The 13,084-nt window shown below is 44.4% G+C and overlaps 1 protein-coding gene and 1 long non-coding RNA gene across 4 annotated transcripts in view; one reads left to right on the top strand and one right to left on the bottom strand.

Moving 5' to 3' along the window:
• The window catches only part of LOC109899274 (myb-related protein A), a 27,789-nt gene extending 25,437 nt beyond the window's left edge, over positions 1-2,352 (top strand). For all 3 annotated transcript variants that reach the window (XM_031836311.1, XM_031836310.1, XM_031836312.1), the window contains one exon: positions 6-2,352. In XM_031836311.1, the coding sequence (XP_031692171.1) occupies positions 6-137 (132 nt within the window). In that variant the 3' untranslated portion in view covers positions 138-2,352. The remainder of the gene's footprint in view (positions 1-5) is intronic.
• Positions 1,277-8,683, bottom strand: LOC116376348 (uncharacterized). Its single transcript, XR_004211758.1, has 3 exons — positions 8,517-8,683; positions 8,073-8,149; positions 1,277-7,286 (listed from the first exon to the last, which is right to left on the bottom strand). It is a non-coding gene; the product is annotated as an uncharacterized LOC116376348 (long non-coding RNA).
• Between the last annotated feature and the right edge of the window lie 4,401 nt (positions 8,684-13,084).

Consider the following 13,084-nt stretch of genomic DNA (forward strand, 5'->3'; position numbering starts at 1 on the left):
TGCAGGTCAACAACCAGTGGGAAGCAGTGGTTTATGGGAAGACGGAGGACCAGCGGATTATGACAGAGCAGGCCCGGCAGTACCTGAGTAGCACCTACACGTCCACCGGCTGCACCTCGAGGGCGCTTGTGCTCTGAGACCTACGTCCTCACACACTACATCTGTCCACGCTCCTTCTCATAATGACTCTTAACATACTTAGACAATCTGGTGTAGATCTACTCAAATCATTTAGACATTTGTGTATTTATAAGATCGGTAACTGAACACTCAAGTGTACCACAGAATACTTTACAGAAAAGGTAAGACTGTCATTTTTCTGGGTCACACTGCCCGGTTGTCATAAATTGCTTTGTTTGTCTTTTGAATACCACCAGCCGTTGACCTCCTAGCCATGTAACAGGGTTGTACAATACTCAATTTCCTGCACTAGTTTATAATGTGTTAAAACTGAACAACCTGCACATACAGTAAGTAGCAAGCTGTAGAAATAGTTGTTGTATTACTACTGTAGCAGTGACTGCTTATGAGTTTCATATTGTTAATATATTGTTTAAACAAAAATGAAAAAATACATTTTATGATGTAACATTACATGTATATGTATATTCAGCTTGTTTGTAGAACTACCCTGTACTGCTAAACCTGTTGTTATGAAGTCTTGAGAGAGAAAGAGAGGAGAGAGAGAGAGCTGTCAGTATTGCACTACTGAGTAGGGGTTGGCTGCAGAGAAACGGTCAGTGTTGAGGAGGTAACTGGATAGTACAATGAAGTTTCCATTCCAAGGCCATACTTCCCTTTAGCAGTCTCAAATTGAGACTTTTGTTGAATGTATTTCATAGCTTGAAACTGCGAAGAAACTCAAAATGGAAGGGTACCTTTTTTGTTCATTTGTTTGTTTTTATCTTATTTTATTTATTATCTGTTCTCTAAAACGTAGATATTAATATAAGTGTAAATTGAACACAAAGTTTCCATTGAGAAATGTACCTTTGCTGACAGTCTAAAACCCTTCTGAAACCCTTTGACCTATAAGGTCAGTTCTACCACACTGAACCTAGATCAGAATCCAGTTGTCATGTTTGGTACAGACACATAGCGCTCATGTCATCAGTGTGCTAAAGCAAGCATTTTAGTTGAGGTTCTATTTATTCAATGTTTACTAATTTATTTATTTCAAAAAAATTGAAAAATAAATGATCAAATAATGATATTTTCTTTCTATCAGAAAAAGGATTGGGCTACCTTTCAACTCATTTCTACGAATTAGACATAACAAGCGAACATGCACTACCACTAATCTCTTTCATTCAGTCATTGTTTTAACTATCCGATTGAGTTAATGACCATTGTATAGTGACATCACCGAGTTGTTGATATTGGTAGAACAGTTTCCCCTGGAATCAGAGTCTCTTTGTATTCTCCATAGGTAGTAGCAGGATTCCGTCTCCAACCTCTAATAGACAAATTGCACTTTTCTCATCGTTTAAGTGTTTTGTTCATTTGTTTGTTGTGTGTTTTGTTTGTTTCATTTATTTAAATCTAGTGCCATTGGATGAATGTGTCACGACATGTGACTATTAAACACTGACATACAGATGTAAAGACAGAGCTGTTTAAAATCCATTGTTTATAAGTAATAATTACAAGTACAACACAAGATATTCAACATACAATGAAAGATGAAGCTTTTACGTCTTTATGTGACAATGCGGTCTTCTATGGCTCTGATTGGTTGCCTCTATAATAGGGATGCAGCACAGTATCTATGGTCCCTGTGGTGATGGTGGGTGTCATTTGTTCCGACTGTCTTCCAGCTGTTTAGAATCTAGATTATAATGGGGATCCAGCATTAAGTGTGTTTGAGAATAAGAAGGGAATCTCCTCAGGAGAGATCAAGTGGAAAGATCATGTATGTTCACCCTCTCTGAACTCCACAGAACCACACTTTCTGAACGTTCTTATTTTCCGACATCTAACAGCTACAGTAAATATGGATATATGGTTGTTCTCTGTTCTGTCGGTTGGTTTGACTTCAGTATGTTTTGTTTGTAACATGTTTATACGTAACACTTGGACATCTAACCCTAGGTTATAAGGGAATTGAGTATATTTATAGTAGCAGTTGTTGTCATAATCATGCATGAACAATAAGCAATACGTTGAACTTTTCAGTGATCGTGTTTTTATTACAACTACAATAATCACAGACGTAACACTTCCATTATGTCATTTTCAAAGTTTACTGTATTTTCTGCTGAAATCATAACCAGGTACCATAGAATTCCCGCCAACTGCCATTGTAACCATGTACTATAATATGTAATAATAATAAAATGTTATTGCATTGCGTTTGTGGTTCTTTGTCATTGTGTTATGTGTAACAGCAATATGATGGTATGATCTTAGTGCACCTCTCTTTAACACTGCAGTCTTATTCACGTTAAACCTCATCCAAATACCTTCTTCTATCCCTGTTCCCTCCAGTGGAAGGACTCTTCTGTTCCCTGTCCAGTCCTGTCAGGTCCTTATGGCAGTAGATTAACAGTATCTGTGTATATGTTGCCTGTGGTGTGTGTCAGCTTGGCCTGGGTTCACCATGGACACAATCCCCCTTCCGTGTGTGTGTGGCAGTGTGCTGTCAGCTTGGCCTGGGGTCTGTGACACGAGTCCCCCTCCGGCAGGACAAGAGGCCTCTCCACAGGGTCAGCTGCTGGCCCTAAAGACGCCCAGTCACCCGTGACTTAATGCCCCCGGGCGCTATTGTCCCCAGGGCCTGTTGCTTTTACAGACCCATTCACTCAATTGCCCCCAAGAGGAGGGGCACAAGGCCTGGCGACTTGCCTTCTGCTGGGGCAGCATCAACAGTACAGACAAACGCACACGCAAATATCCACTAGATCAATCTGTTTCTTGTCTGGGCAGGACTTGAGCTATTGTTGCTTTCAGATGGTCTGGACTGGCTTGAGACATGTCAAAGGCTTACTGCCTCTTAATTGGTTGTTGGCATCAGCCTGTAAAGCCTTGTGTTTACTGAGTGTATTGTTTTGGTCCTGCACAGGGCACTCCTTATTGACTCAGCTTGGCCACACATGCACCTGTTGGGTATCAGTACAGACATGTGTACTATACAGACGCGTGTACTATACGGTGTATTGACAGGAATCTATTTCGTAGTACTGTAGCACATCAATCAATGGGTAAAGCATTTAGTGATTTTAGACAAGTATGTTTTACTTCAAATATATATACTGTTTCAAGTCATTATGTTGTACAGTGCTCAAACTTTGCTGTGTGAATAGTGCTCTTCAGAGAGGGTCCCTCCCCCTCCTGTATCCCCCCCCCCCACACACACACACACACACACACACACACACACACATACTGCCACTGCCAGCCTTTGTGTATGCCAGACAGCAGATGGCAGCCATTATAGCACTGACAGGGCAGTCATCTGGCAGGCACCCTGTTGGTGTCCTGCTGAACACACAGCACCACTGAGGGGATGAGACACTTTAGGCGGGAAAACCAAATTGTGTGTGTGTGTGTTTTGGTCCCTTTCTGCTGTAAATAGGTCCTAGGTCTCCAGTTCCCCTGTGTATGTTAGTGCTGTGAGGTTAAACAGGCTCACTAATGAACAGCGGTACCTAACTGGTATACTAGAGGAGCCTGCTGCCTGACTACACTTTTAGCAACAAACAACAGATTCACAATGAGGGGTGATACAATACATTGGACTGAGTTGGTCTGTGTGGTTTGCGTTTCTTTCTGGGTGTATCTGAGGTGTGTGTGTGTGAGTGTGTGTGTGTGTGTGTGTGTTTTATCAAGGTTTCCTGGTTGAATGGGCATGGAAGACAGTGTATGAGGGGTACAGACTGTGTTCACTGGGGGTGGGGCAGGGCTCAGCACTCTCCTGCATAGCATCTGCTGCTCCACAGGTGAGGAGGGGAAAGAACAGGTGTCAGGCAGGTGAACACCCCCCCTCTACACACACACCAGCCCTCTGGGCCTCTAGCCTCTATGAGAGTAGGGCCTCTGTCACTCTGTGTGTAGCTGTCACTGTCCCCACTGGATGTCAACCACAATAATCCACATAGCAAGGCTTTATTCCAGGAGTTAGAGAGAGGCAGAGTTTGACCCTGGATTAGAGATAATTAAAGCACTGATTGAATGAATGAATGGATGAAGGAGAGTAGAGAGAGGAGAGGCCAGTCAGAGGGGGAAAGCTGCTCCACTCTCAGAGGCGCTAAGCCTTTCTCAGCAGATGGCTGTGGCGGCCAGGCCTCCAGCATCAAACATCCTATATCACATACTAAGAAATCAGGAAGATGTGCGAGGGAACACCAAGATGTTGGAAAACTGTTCAGACACTATTTCTGCTTCCATCTCAACAACACAGGAGGTTCAGACTGACCATGCAACTAGTCATCAATTACAGGACGGCTTTTGGCTTTGGTGTTTTTTTTAAACGCTTACCTTTTTAACCAGCATTCCCCGTAGTTCGCATTACTGCTTGCTAGTGCCATAATCTCACATATCAGGCGGGGATATGGTCCTTGTTAGAATAGATCTGATCTAAGTTTATCAATGGACACATCACTGGGCTGGTGGATGTGGTGTCTAAATCTAATAGAGGTCAAGGTTAGGATTAGGATTAGAGAGTTGGAGCTTTAGTTCTTCCAAAGGATACATTCCACAGCGTTGCCCTTTCAAAGGATACATTCTACAGCATACTCCAGTCGTGGCCATGCTGGGAGGTACCACTGAAGACTGTGTGGAGCCCAGAGAGAGAGAGCTGTTTTACCATTGCCTGGGCAACCTTCACAATAATGATGCCATTTCCTTTGGCAGTGCCTTTCAACACGCCTCAATCACACATCCTCTCACTTCGCAGGGCTTTTTTCAGCTCCGTTGAATGGAAGACTCTTGCCGTGGTACATGCTGTAGTGGAATATGTTACTAACTAGAATTAAGGGATATCAGCCGCAAGTACGGGTTTGATAATTTTTTATGAAAAATACATTCTTGGCTGATGTTGGGTTTAACACAAATTAAATTGAACAATTTATAGTCAAAAGGAAATTTATCAATGATTTAGTGCTGCTCTGGAACGTCGTAGTTGCAGAGAATACAGCCTAATATGGATGACAACATGGAACAGAAAGCTCAGGCAGACTCATGGAACAGAAAGCTCAAGCAGACTCATGGAACAGAAAGCTCAAGCAGACTCATGGAACAGAAAGCTCAAGCAGACTCATGGAACAGAAAGCTCAAGCAGACTCATGGAACAGAAAGCTCAAGCAGACTCATGGAACAGAAAGCTCAAGCAGACTCATGGAACAGAAAGCTCAAGCAGACTCATGGAACAGAAAGCTCAAGCAGACTCATGGAACAGAAAGCTCAAGCAGACTCATGGAACAGAAAGCTCAAGCAGACTCATGGAACAGAAAGCTCAGGCAGACTCATGGAACAGAAAGCTCAAGCAGACTCATGGAACAGAAAGCTCAAGCAGACTCATGGAACAGAAAGCTCAAGCAGACTCATGGAACAGAAAGCTCAAGCAGACTCATGGAACAGAAAGCTCAAGCAGACTCATGGAACAGAAAGCTCAGGCAGACTCATGGAACAGAAAGCTCAAGCAGACTCATGGAACAGAAAGCTCAAGCAGACTCATGGAACAGAAAGCTCAGGCAGACTCATGGAACAGAAAGCTCAAGCAGACTCATGGAACAGAAAGCTCAAGCAGACTCATGGAACAGAAAGCTCAAGCAGACTCATGGAACAGAAAGCTCAGGCAGACTCATGGAACAGAAAGCTCAAGCAGACTCATGGAACAGAAAGCTCAGGCAGACTCATGGAACAGAAAGCTCAAGCAGACTCATGGAACAGAAAGCTCAAGCAGACTCATGGAACAGAAAGCTCAAGCAGACTCATGGAACAGAAAGCTCAGGCAGACTCATGGAACAGAAAGCTCAAGCAGACTCATGGAACAGAAAGCTCAAGCAGACTCATGGAACAGAAAGCTCAAGCAGACTCATGGAACAGAAAGCTCAAGCAGACTCATGGAACAGAAAGCTCAGGCAGACTCATGGAACAGAAAGCTCAAGCAGACTCATGGAACAGAAAGCTCAAGCAGACTCATGGAACAGAAAGCTCAAGCAGACTCATGGAACAGAAAGCTCAGGCAGACTCATGGAACAGAAAGCTCAAGCAGACTCATGGAACAGAAAGCTCAGGCAGACTCATGGAACAGAAAGCTCAAGCAGACTCATGGAACAGAAAGCTCAAGCAGACTCATGGAACAGAAAGCTCAAGCAGACTCATGGAACAGAAAGCTCAGGCAGACTCATGGAACAGAAAGCTCAAGCAGACTCATGGAACAGAAAGCTCAAGCAGACTCATGGAACAGAAAGCTCAAGCAGACTCATGGAACAGAAAGCTCAAGCAGACTCATGGAACAGAAAGCTCAAGCAGACTCATGGAACAGAAAGCTCAAGCAGACTCATGGAACAGAAAGCTCAAGCAGACTCATGGAACAGAAAGCTCAAGCAGACTCATGGAACAGAAAGCTCAAGCAGACTCATGGAACAGAAAGCTCAAGCAGACTCATGGAACAGAAAGCTCAAGCAGACTCATGGAACATTATTTGGCTGAAGTAAACACAGTTAGCTTCATAAAATATAGTCATAAATCTGATCCCCCTATTCAACCCTTCAATTTACGACTTGCTTAATGTCACATCTTAATCCCGGAAAATGTATATACGGTACACCATTGATATTTCTTAAACACTTTACAGAGGAGGCAGGGAAGTAGTTACCCTCACTCCAGCTCTCCAATGATGCAGCCAGCAGTTCAGTCATAGACTAGCATTAGTGATGTAACTATGGCAACCCTACCTGGCCCCATTGGGGGTGGGCACAAAATGTAGTCACTTTTCGCTATACCCAATCTCCTCCTCTCTCCTCCCTCCATTCCCCTCTTGTGCCTGTTTCTCTCCCCACACACCACCGTCCATCGTAGCATCTTAGTCGGCCATGTAGCCCGTGTTGCTGGACCCATGACAATCACTCCTCCGACGGTGCTTGGATAGGATCCTGTGGAGGAAGCTTGGGGAGCTGTGTGCCTGTGGCTGGGGTTGGGGCAGGGGCTGGGGCAGCCTGTTAGGGAGAGAGATCTGGGACTTCAGTATCAGGATGGGGCCCTCTCTCTCCCCCTCGGCCCCCTCTGGCCCCCCTGCTGCCGCTGCTCTGCTGGCTCTGCGGAGGGCCTGCAGCCTGAGTGCGCTGGAGAACAAAGAAGACACAACAAACACAAAGGACATGTTTATTCCCGCTGACCCAAATTCCAGCGCTCAGCGCAGACAAGACAAGCGCAGGGCTGTTCAGGGGGCTCGCTCTGGTGTGTGTGTGTGTGTGTGTGTGTGTGTGTGTGTGTGTGTGTGTGTGTGTGTGTGTGTGTGTGTGTGTGTGTGTGTGCAGGCTGTTGCAGCTCAAGGAGCTACGTTCACCTCTACACACATTAGGAGGGGCCTAAGTCACACGGCACAACTAAGATGTATAATCTTGGATCATCTCTAAAACAACATCCAACTACTGTTTACATTTCCACGTTCACTGAGGGCACTTCAGTCAGATTATACAGACAGTTCTGTTCCACTGTTTGACATTATGAAACACAATATTTTTTGAGGGAAAGAGGGAGCCCTCATCTACTCCCCTGAACACAGGTCTGTGACTGTGAGCCCCCACTGTGTGAGGGAGCAGCAGTGCAGTGAGTGGGAATTGATCAGGGAGGGAGGGGTGGGGGGGTGGGGGGGGGGGGGGGGGGGATCTGTGTGCTTTGTCAACTAATGAGGGATGAGAGGGGCCACCTGTTCAGGGTGCGCTGGGCGGAGGGGAACTGGAGGAGGTGGAGGCAGTGAGGGGTGTGTGTGTGTGGGGAGCAGCTGCTGGGGTGTGTGTATGAGTTGTGTAGACGCACTTGTGGAGGGGGGTATGGTTGAGGATAGTGTGTGTTTGTGTCTTTCTGAGTGTGTATCTGTGTGTGTGTTTTGGGCGCGCTGCTCTCACCCAGTACCACCTGCATACGTGGCCGGAGCTGAACCCCGTCTCGCTAAGCGGTGGACGTCTTTAGCTGGCTCATCGTCCTAACAACACAAACAGAGGTGTGTCAATGACAGGGTGGGATTACTGCTGGGACCGTTCTGTATTGCTATCCCTCTGTCCTGTCAAAAACTCAGGTATGCTATTCTAACCAGACATACTTTTCTGTAAATCAGCAGAGCTATTCTTTATAGTAGGGGTGGGCAATCTTATATCTGCGAGCAGTGCAAGGGCATACGAGGTGTGTATGCAGGCTTTTGTTCCAGCCAAGCAACAACACGATTGTTTTAACTAATTAAAGTCTTGATTGATGACTATAAATAGAATAGAGTAGAAATAGAGCCTTGTTACACACTCAGAGACGGAATGTTGCTTTTGCCTAGCATAAGACAATTTCCACTAGCCACTAACCTGGTGGCTCAGCTCCACAACATGCGAGGCCGGGAAGTATCCCTGCTGTCCGTTTTGCAGCCGCCCAAACCACCGGGCCTGATCATCTTTACACAGAACCAGGATGAACTCCCCCCGGGTCAGCGCCAGCTCATCTGGCCAGTGGGGCTTGTAGCTGCGCTTTACCACCATCTAGTGGATTAATCGAGAAATGCAACTTCAATACATTTGATATGTAACAAGACAGATGCAGTATTTGAGCACATGCAGCGGTGTTCCATATGTCTGTCACAGTATATGCTTGTCTCTGCAGTAAGTTTATATGATATATCATGACATGTCCAATTCATTGTTCCATTCCTTTACTGCAGCTCATTCACATTGAGTCTATGCCTGAATGAATGAAGAGGATTAGGTGGCTGGCTAAAACTCTATGGATTACCTGGCTCACAGTTAAAAAGAAACCCAATCACCTGCTGTTCTCCATGATCTGTTCTCTTTAGTCTCATGGTAATGAATGACATAACAGACAGCATCTAATTTGAACTAACTAATGCAATTGTCTCTACAGACAAGTGTAGCAGGAGACACAAAAACAATCTACATTAGATGTCTCATGCTTGCATGAACAGAATCCAGGGGATATGAGGGTGAATTGCGGAGCAAATCTACCAATTGTATCGACAAGTTGAATTCATCCAAGTATATTTTCATTCAACATAGTTAATAAATATTGAGGATCTAAGAGTGAGCATCAACAGGAAAATAACTTGCCTGGTCAGCCTCTGCCTGTCTGAATTGGCATCGTCCCCGGTGAACTGGTAAACAAGGAGAGATAAATCAGCAAAAAAATAGCTCCCATCACAAAGAACTATAGCAAAGCATCAGGGAAGGAAAAGTTGGTGGAAAAAAGAACAACATGATTCTAGATGTATTTCAGTCTGCCATCAATACCCAGGACCATACAGTATGCAAAATTAACAACTGCAGTATACACTACAAATCAAATGGAATGGAATTTTAATCATCATTGAAAAGTCAATATCATGAATCTTAATAATTACAATAATGTGCTAATAATTACAATAATGTGCTAATAATGTGTTGCACACACACAAATTAAGCACCGCACTTTCAAAAGAAGATGGCTGTTTTGAAACTGCAGTAACAGTGCAGTAACTACAGTCAACTGTGGTACTTTGGATGCAGTAATTGCAGCATCTTTTTTTCAGAAGGGTGTATTTCCTTGCCAAGCTTCTCCCATCTAGCCCACTGCAGATACCCACATACATATATATATATACACACACACATATCTATATCTCTATGTATATATGCATATTGATGTAAGCAGTAACTTGCTACTGTGCTACTCACCTTGTGGAGAGAGGACAGTAGTAAAGACTTCAAAGTGCTCATTCTGCTGCCTGTAGATGTTGCTCTGCATGCTGACTGAATGACTTAGGACCTAAGTCATACACACTGACTAACTGACTAAGCAACCCAGTCTCTCATTAACTATGTACTCTATGTACAACTAGGCAGTTATGCACTGATGTGTCTGCACCCTCTCTCTGCCTTAAATAAACCAGGTGACTAATCCACTGCAGCACTTACTGGAACAGACATACACCCCCCCCCCCCCCGCGTAAGCATATATCCAGAAACACAAACAAAGTTAAGCAGAAACAAATACACACACATACGTTACATAATTCAAGCAAATTGTGACTGGCAGATTTATTCGGGTATTATCTCCATCTAGTTTTTAAAAAATCACTTTGGTGCCATTTTCACAAGCATGTGGCATATTTTCGCAACTCTAAGCAAAGAAATCTAAACAGACCATCAAAATGACACATTTTTCAAAACTCTAAGCACACTTTCAATTGACTGAGAACAACAAACAAACTTGTTCGCTGCACCAAATCACTCTTCCAATTTAGATACATGTATAAGAATCAATATAAGAATCTGCTTTTTAAAATGCAGTATTCACTTACTTTTGATACAATTTTATTGTAATTTGTTAACAATACAATGAACAATCACTTCATCAATCTGCTCAAAACTGATAACTACTGCACCTAAATGATTGTACATCCAAGTGTACAAAACATTAGAGACACCTGCTCTTTCCATGACAGACTGACCATTAGAGACACCTGCTCTTTCCATGACAGACTGACCATTAGAGACACCTGCTCTTTCCATGACAGACTGACCATTAGAGACACCTGCTCTTTCCATGACAGACTGACCATTAGAGACACCTGCTCTTTCCATGACAGACTGACCATTAGAGACACCTGCTCTTTCCATGACAGACTGACCATTAGAGACACCTGCTCTTTCCATGACAGACTGACCATTAGAGACACCTGCTCTTTCCATGACAGACTGACCATTAGAGACACCTGCTCTTTCCATGACAGACTGACCATTAGAGACACCTGCTCTTTCCATGACAGACTGACCATTAGAGACACCTGCTCTTTCCATGACAGACTGACCATTAGAGACACCTGCTCTTTCCATGACAGACTGACCATTAGAGACACCTGCTCTTTCCATGACAGACTGACCAGGTGAATCCAGGTGATAATTACACTACATGGCCAAAACTACGTGGACACCTGCTCGTCGAACATCTCATTACAAAATCATGGGCATTAATATGGAGTTGGTCCTCTCTTTGCTGATATGACAGCCTCCACTCTTCTGGGAAGAGATTCCACTAGATGTTGGAACATTGCTGCAGGGACTTGCTTCCATCCCAGCCACAAGAGCATTAGTGAGGTCGGGCACTTATGTTGGGCGATTGGGCCTGGCTCGCAGTCGGCAGTCCAATTCATTCCGAAGGTGTTCGATGGGGTTGAGGTCAAGGCTCTGTACAGGCCAGTCAAGTCCACACCGACCTCGACAAATCATTTCTTTATGGACCTCGCTTTGTGCACGGGGGCATTGTCATGCTGAAACAGGAAAGGGCCTTCCCCAAGCTGTTGCCACAAAGTTGGAAGCACAGAATTGTCTAGAATGTCATTGTATTCCTGTAGCATTAAGATTTCCCTTCACTGGAACTAAGGGGCCTGAACCATAAAAAACAGCCCCAGACTATTATTCGTCCTCCCCCAAACATTACAGTTGGCCCCCTGCATTGGGGCAGGTCTTCCGGCATCCGCCAAACCCAGATTCGTCCTTCTGACTGCTAGATGGTGAAGCGTGATTCATCACACCAGAGAATGTGTCTCCACTGCTCCAGAGTCCAATGGTCGCAAGCTTTACACCACTCCAGCTGACGCTTGGCATTGCGCATGGTGATTTTAGTCTAGGCTGCTTGGCCATGGAAACCCATTTCGTGAAGCTCCCGACGAACAGCCCTTGTGCCGACGTTGCTTCCAGAGGCAGTTTGGAACTCGGTAGTGAGTGTTGCAACCGAGGACATACCATTTTTTACATGATATGCGCTTCAGCACTCTGCAATGCCGTTCTGTGAGCTTGTGTGGCCTACCACTTCGCGGCTGAGCCGTTCTTGTTTTTGCATGAATGACTCACGGGTGAAAGATATGTGAAACCCCAATGAATGACTCACGGGTGAAAGATATGTGAAACCCCAATGAATGACTCACGGGTGAAAGATATGTGAAACCCCAATGAATGACTCACGGGTGAAAGATATGTGAAACCCCAATGAATGACTCACGGGTGAAAGATATGTGAAACCCCAATGAATGACTCACGGGTGAAAGATATGTGAAACCCCAATGAATGACTCACGGGTGAAAGATATGTGAAACCCCAATGAATGACTCACGGGTGAAAGATATGTGAATCCCCAATGAATGACTCACGGGTGAAAGATATGTGAAACCCCAATGAATGACTCACGGGTGAAAGATATGTGAAACCCCAATGAATGACTCACGGGTGAAAGATATGTGAAACCCCAATGAATGACTCACGGGTGAAAGATATGTGAAACCCCAATGAATGACTCACGGGTGAAAGATATGTGAAACCCCAATGAATGACTCACGGGTGAAAGATATGTGAAACCCCAATGAATGACTCACGGGTGAAAGATATGTGAATCCCCAATGAATGACTCACGGGTGAAAGATATGTGAAACCCCAATGAATGACTCACGGGTGAAAGATATGTGAAACCCCAATGAATGACTCACGGGTGAAAGATATGTGAAACCCCAATGAATGACTCACGGGTGAAAGATATGTGAAACCCCAATGAATGACTCACGGGTGAAAGATATGTGAAACCCCAATGAATGACTCACGGGTGAAAGATATGTGAAACCCCAATGAATGACTCACGGGTGAAAGATATGTGAAACCCCAATGAATGACTCACGGGTGAAAGATATGTGAAACCCCAATGAATGACTCACGGGTGAAAGATATGTGAAACCCCAATGAATGACTCACGGGTGAAAGATATGTGAAACCCCAATGAATGACTCACGGGTGAAAGATATGTGAAACCCCAATGAATGCACAATCAAAGGTTCTGAACAGAAGATTGGAGGCATTACAAGTGTTATCTGTTTAGAATTTTGTACTAAGAGTTTTGA

This window comes from Oncorhynchus kisutch, linkage group LG11 (assembly GCF_002021735.2).
Source record: "Oncorhynchus kisutch isolate 150728-3 linkage group LG11, Okis_V2, whole genome shotgun sequence".
NCBI lineage: Eukaryota > Metazoa > Chordata > Actinopteri > Salmoniformes > Salmonidae > Oncorhynchus > Oncorhynchus kisutch.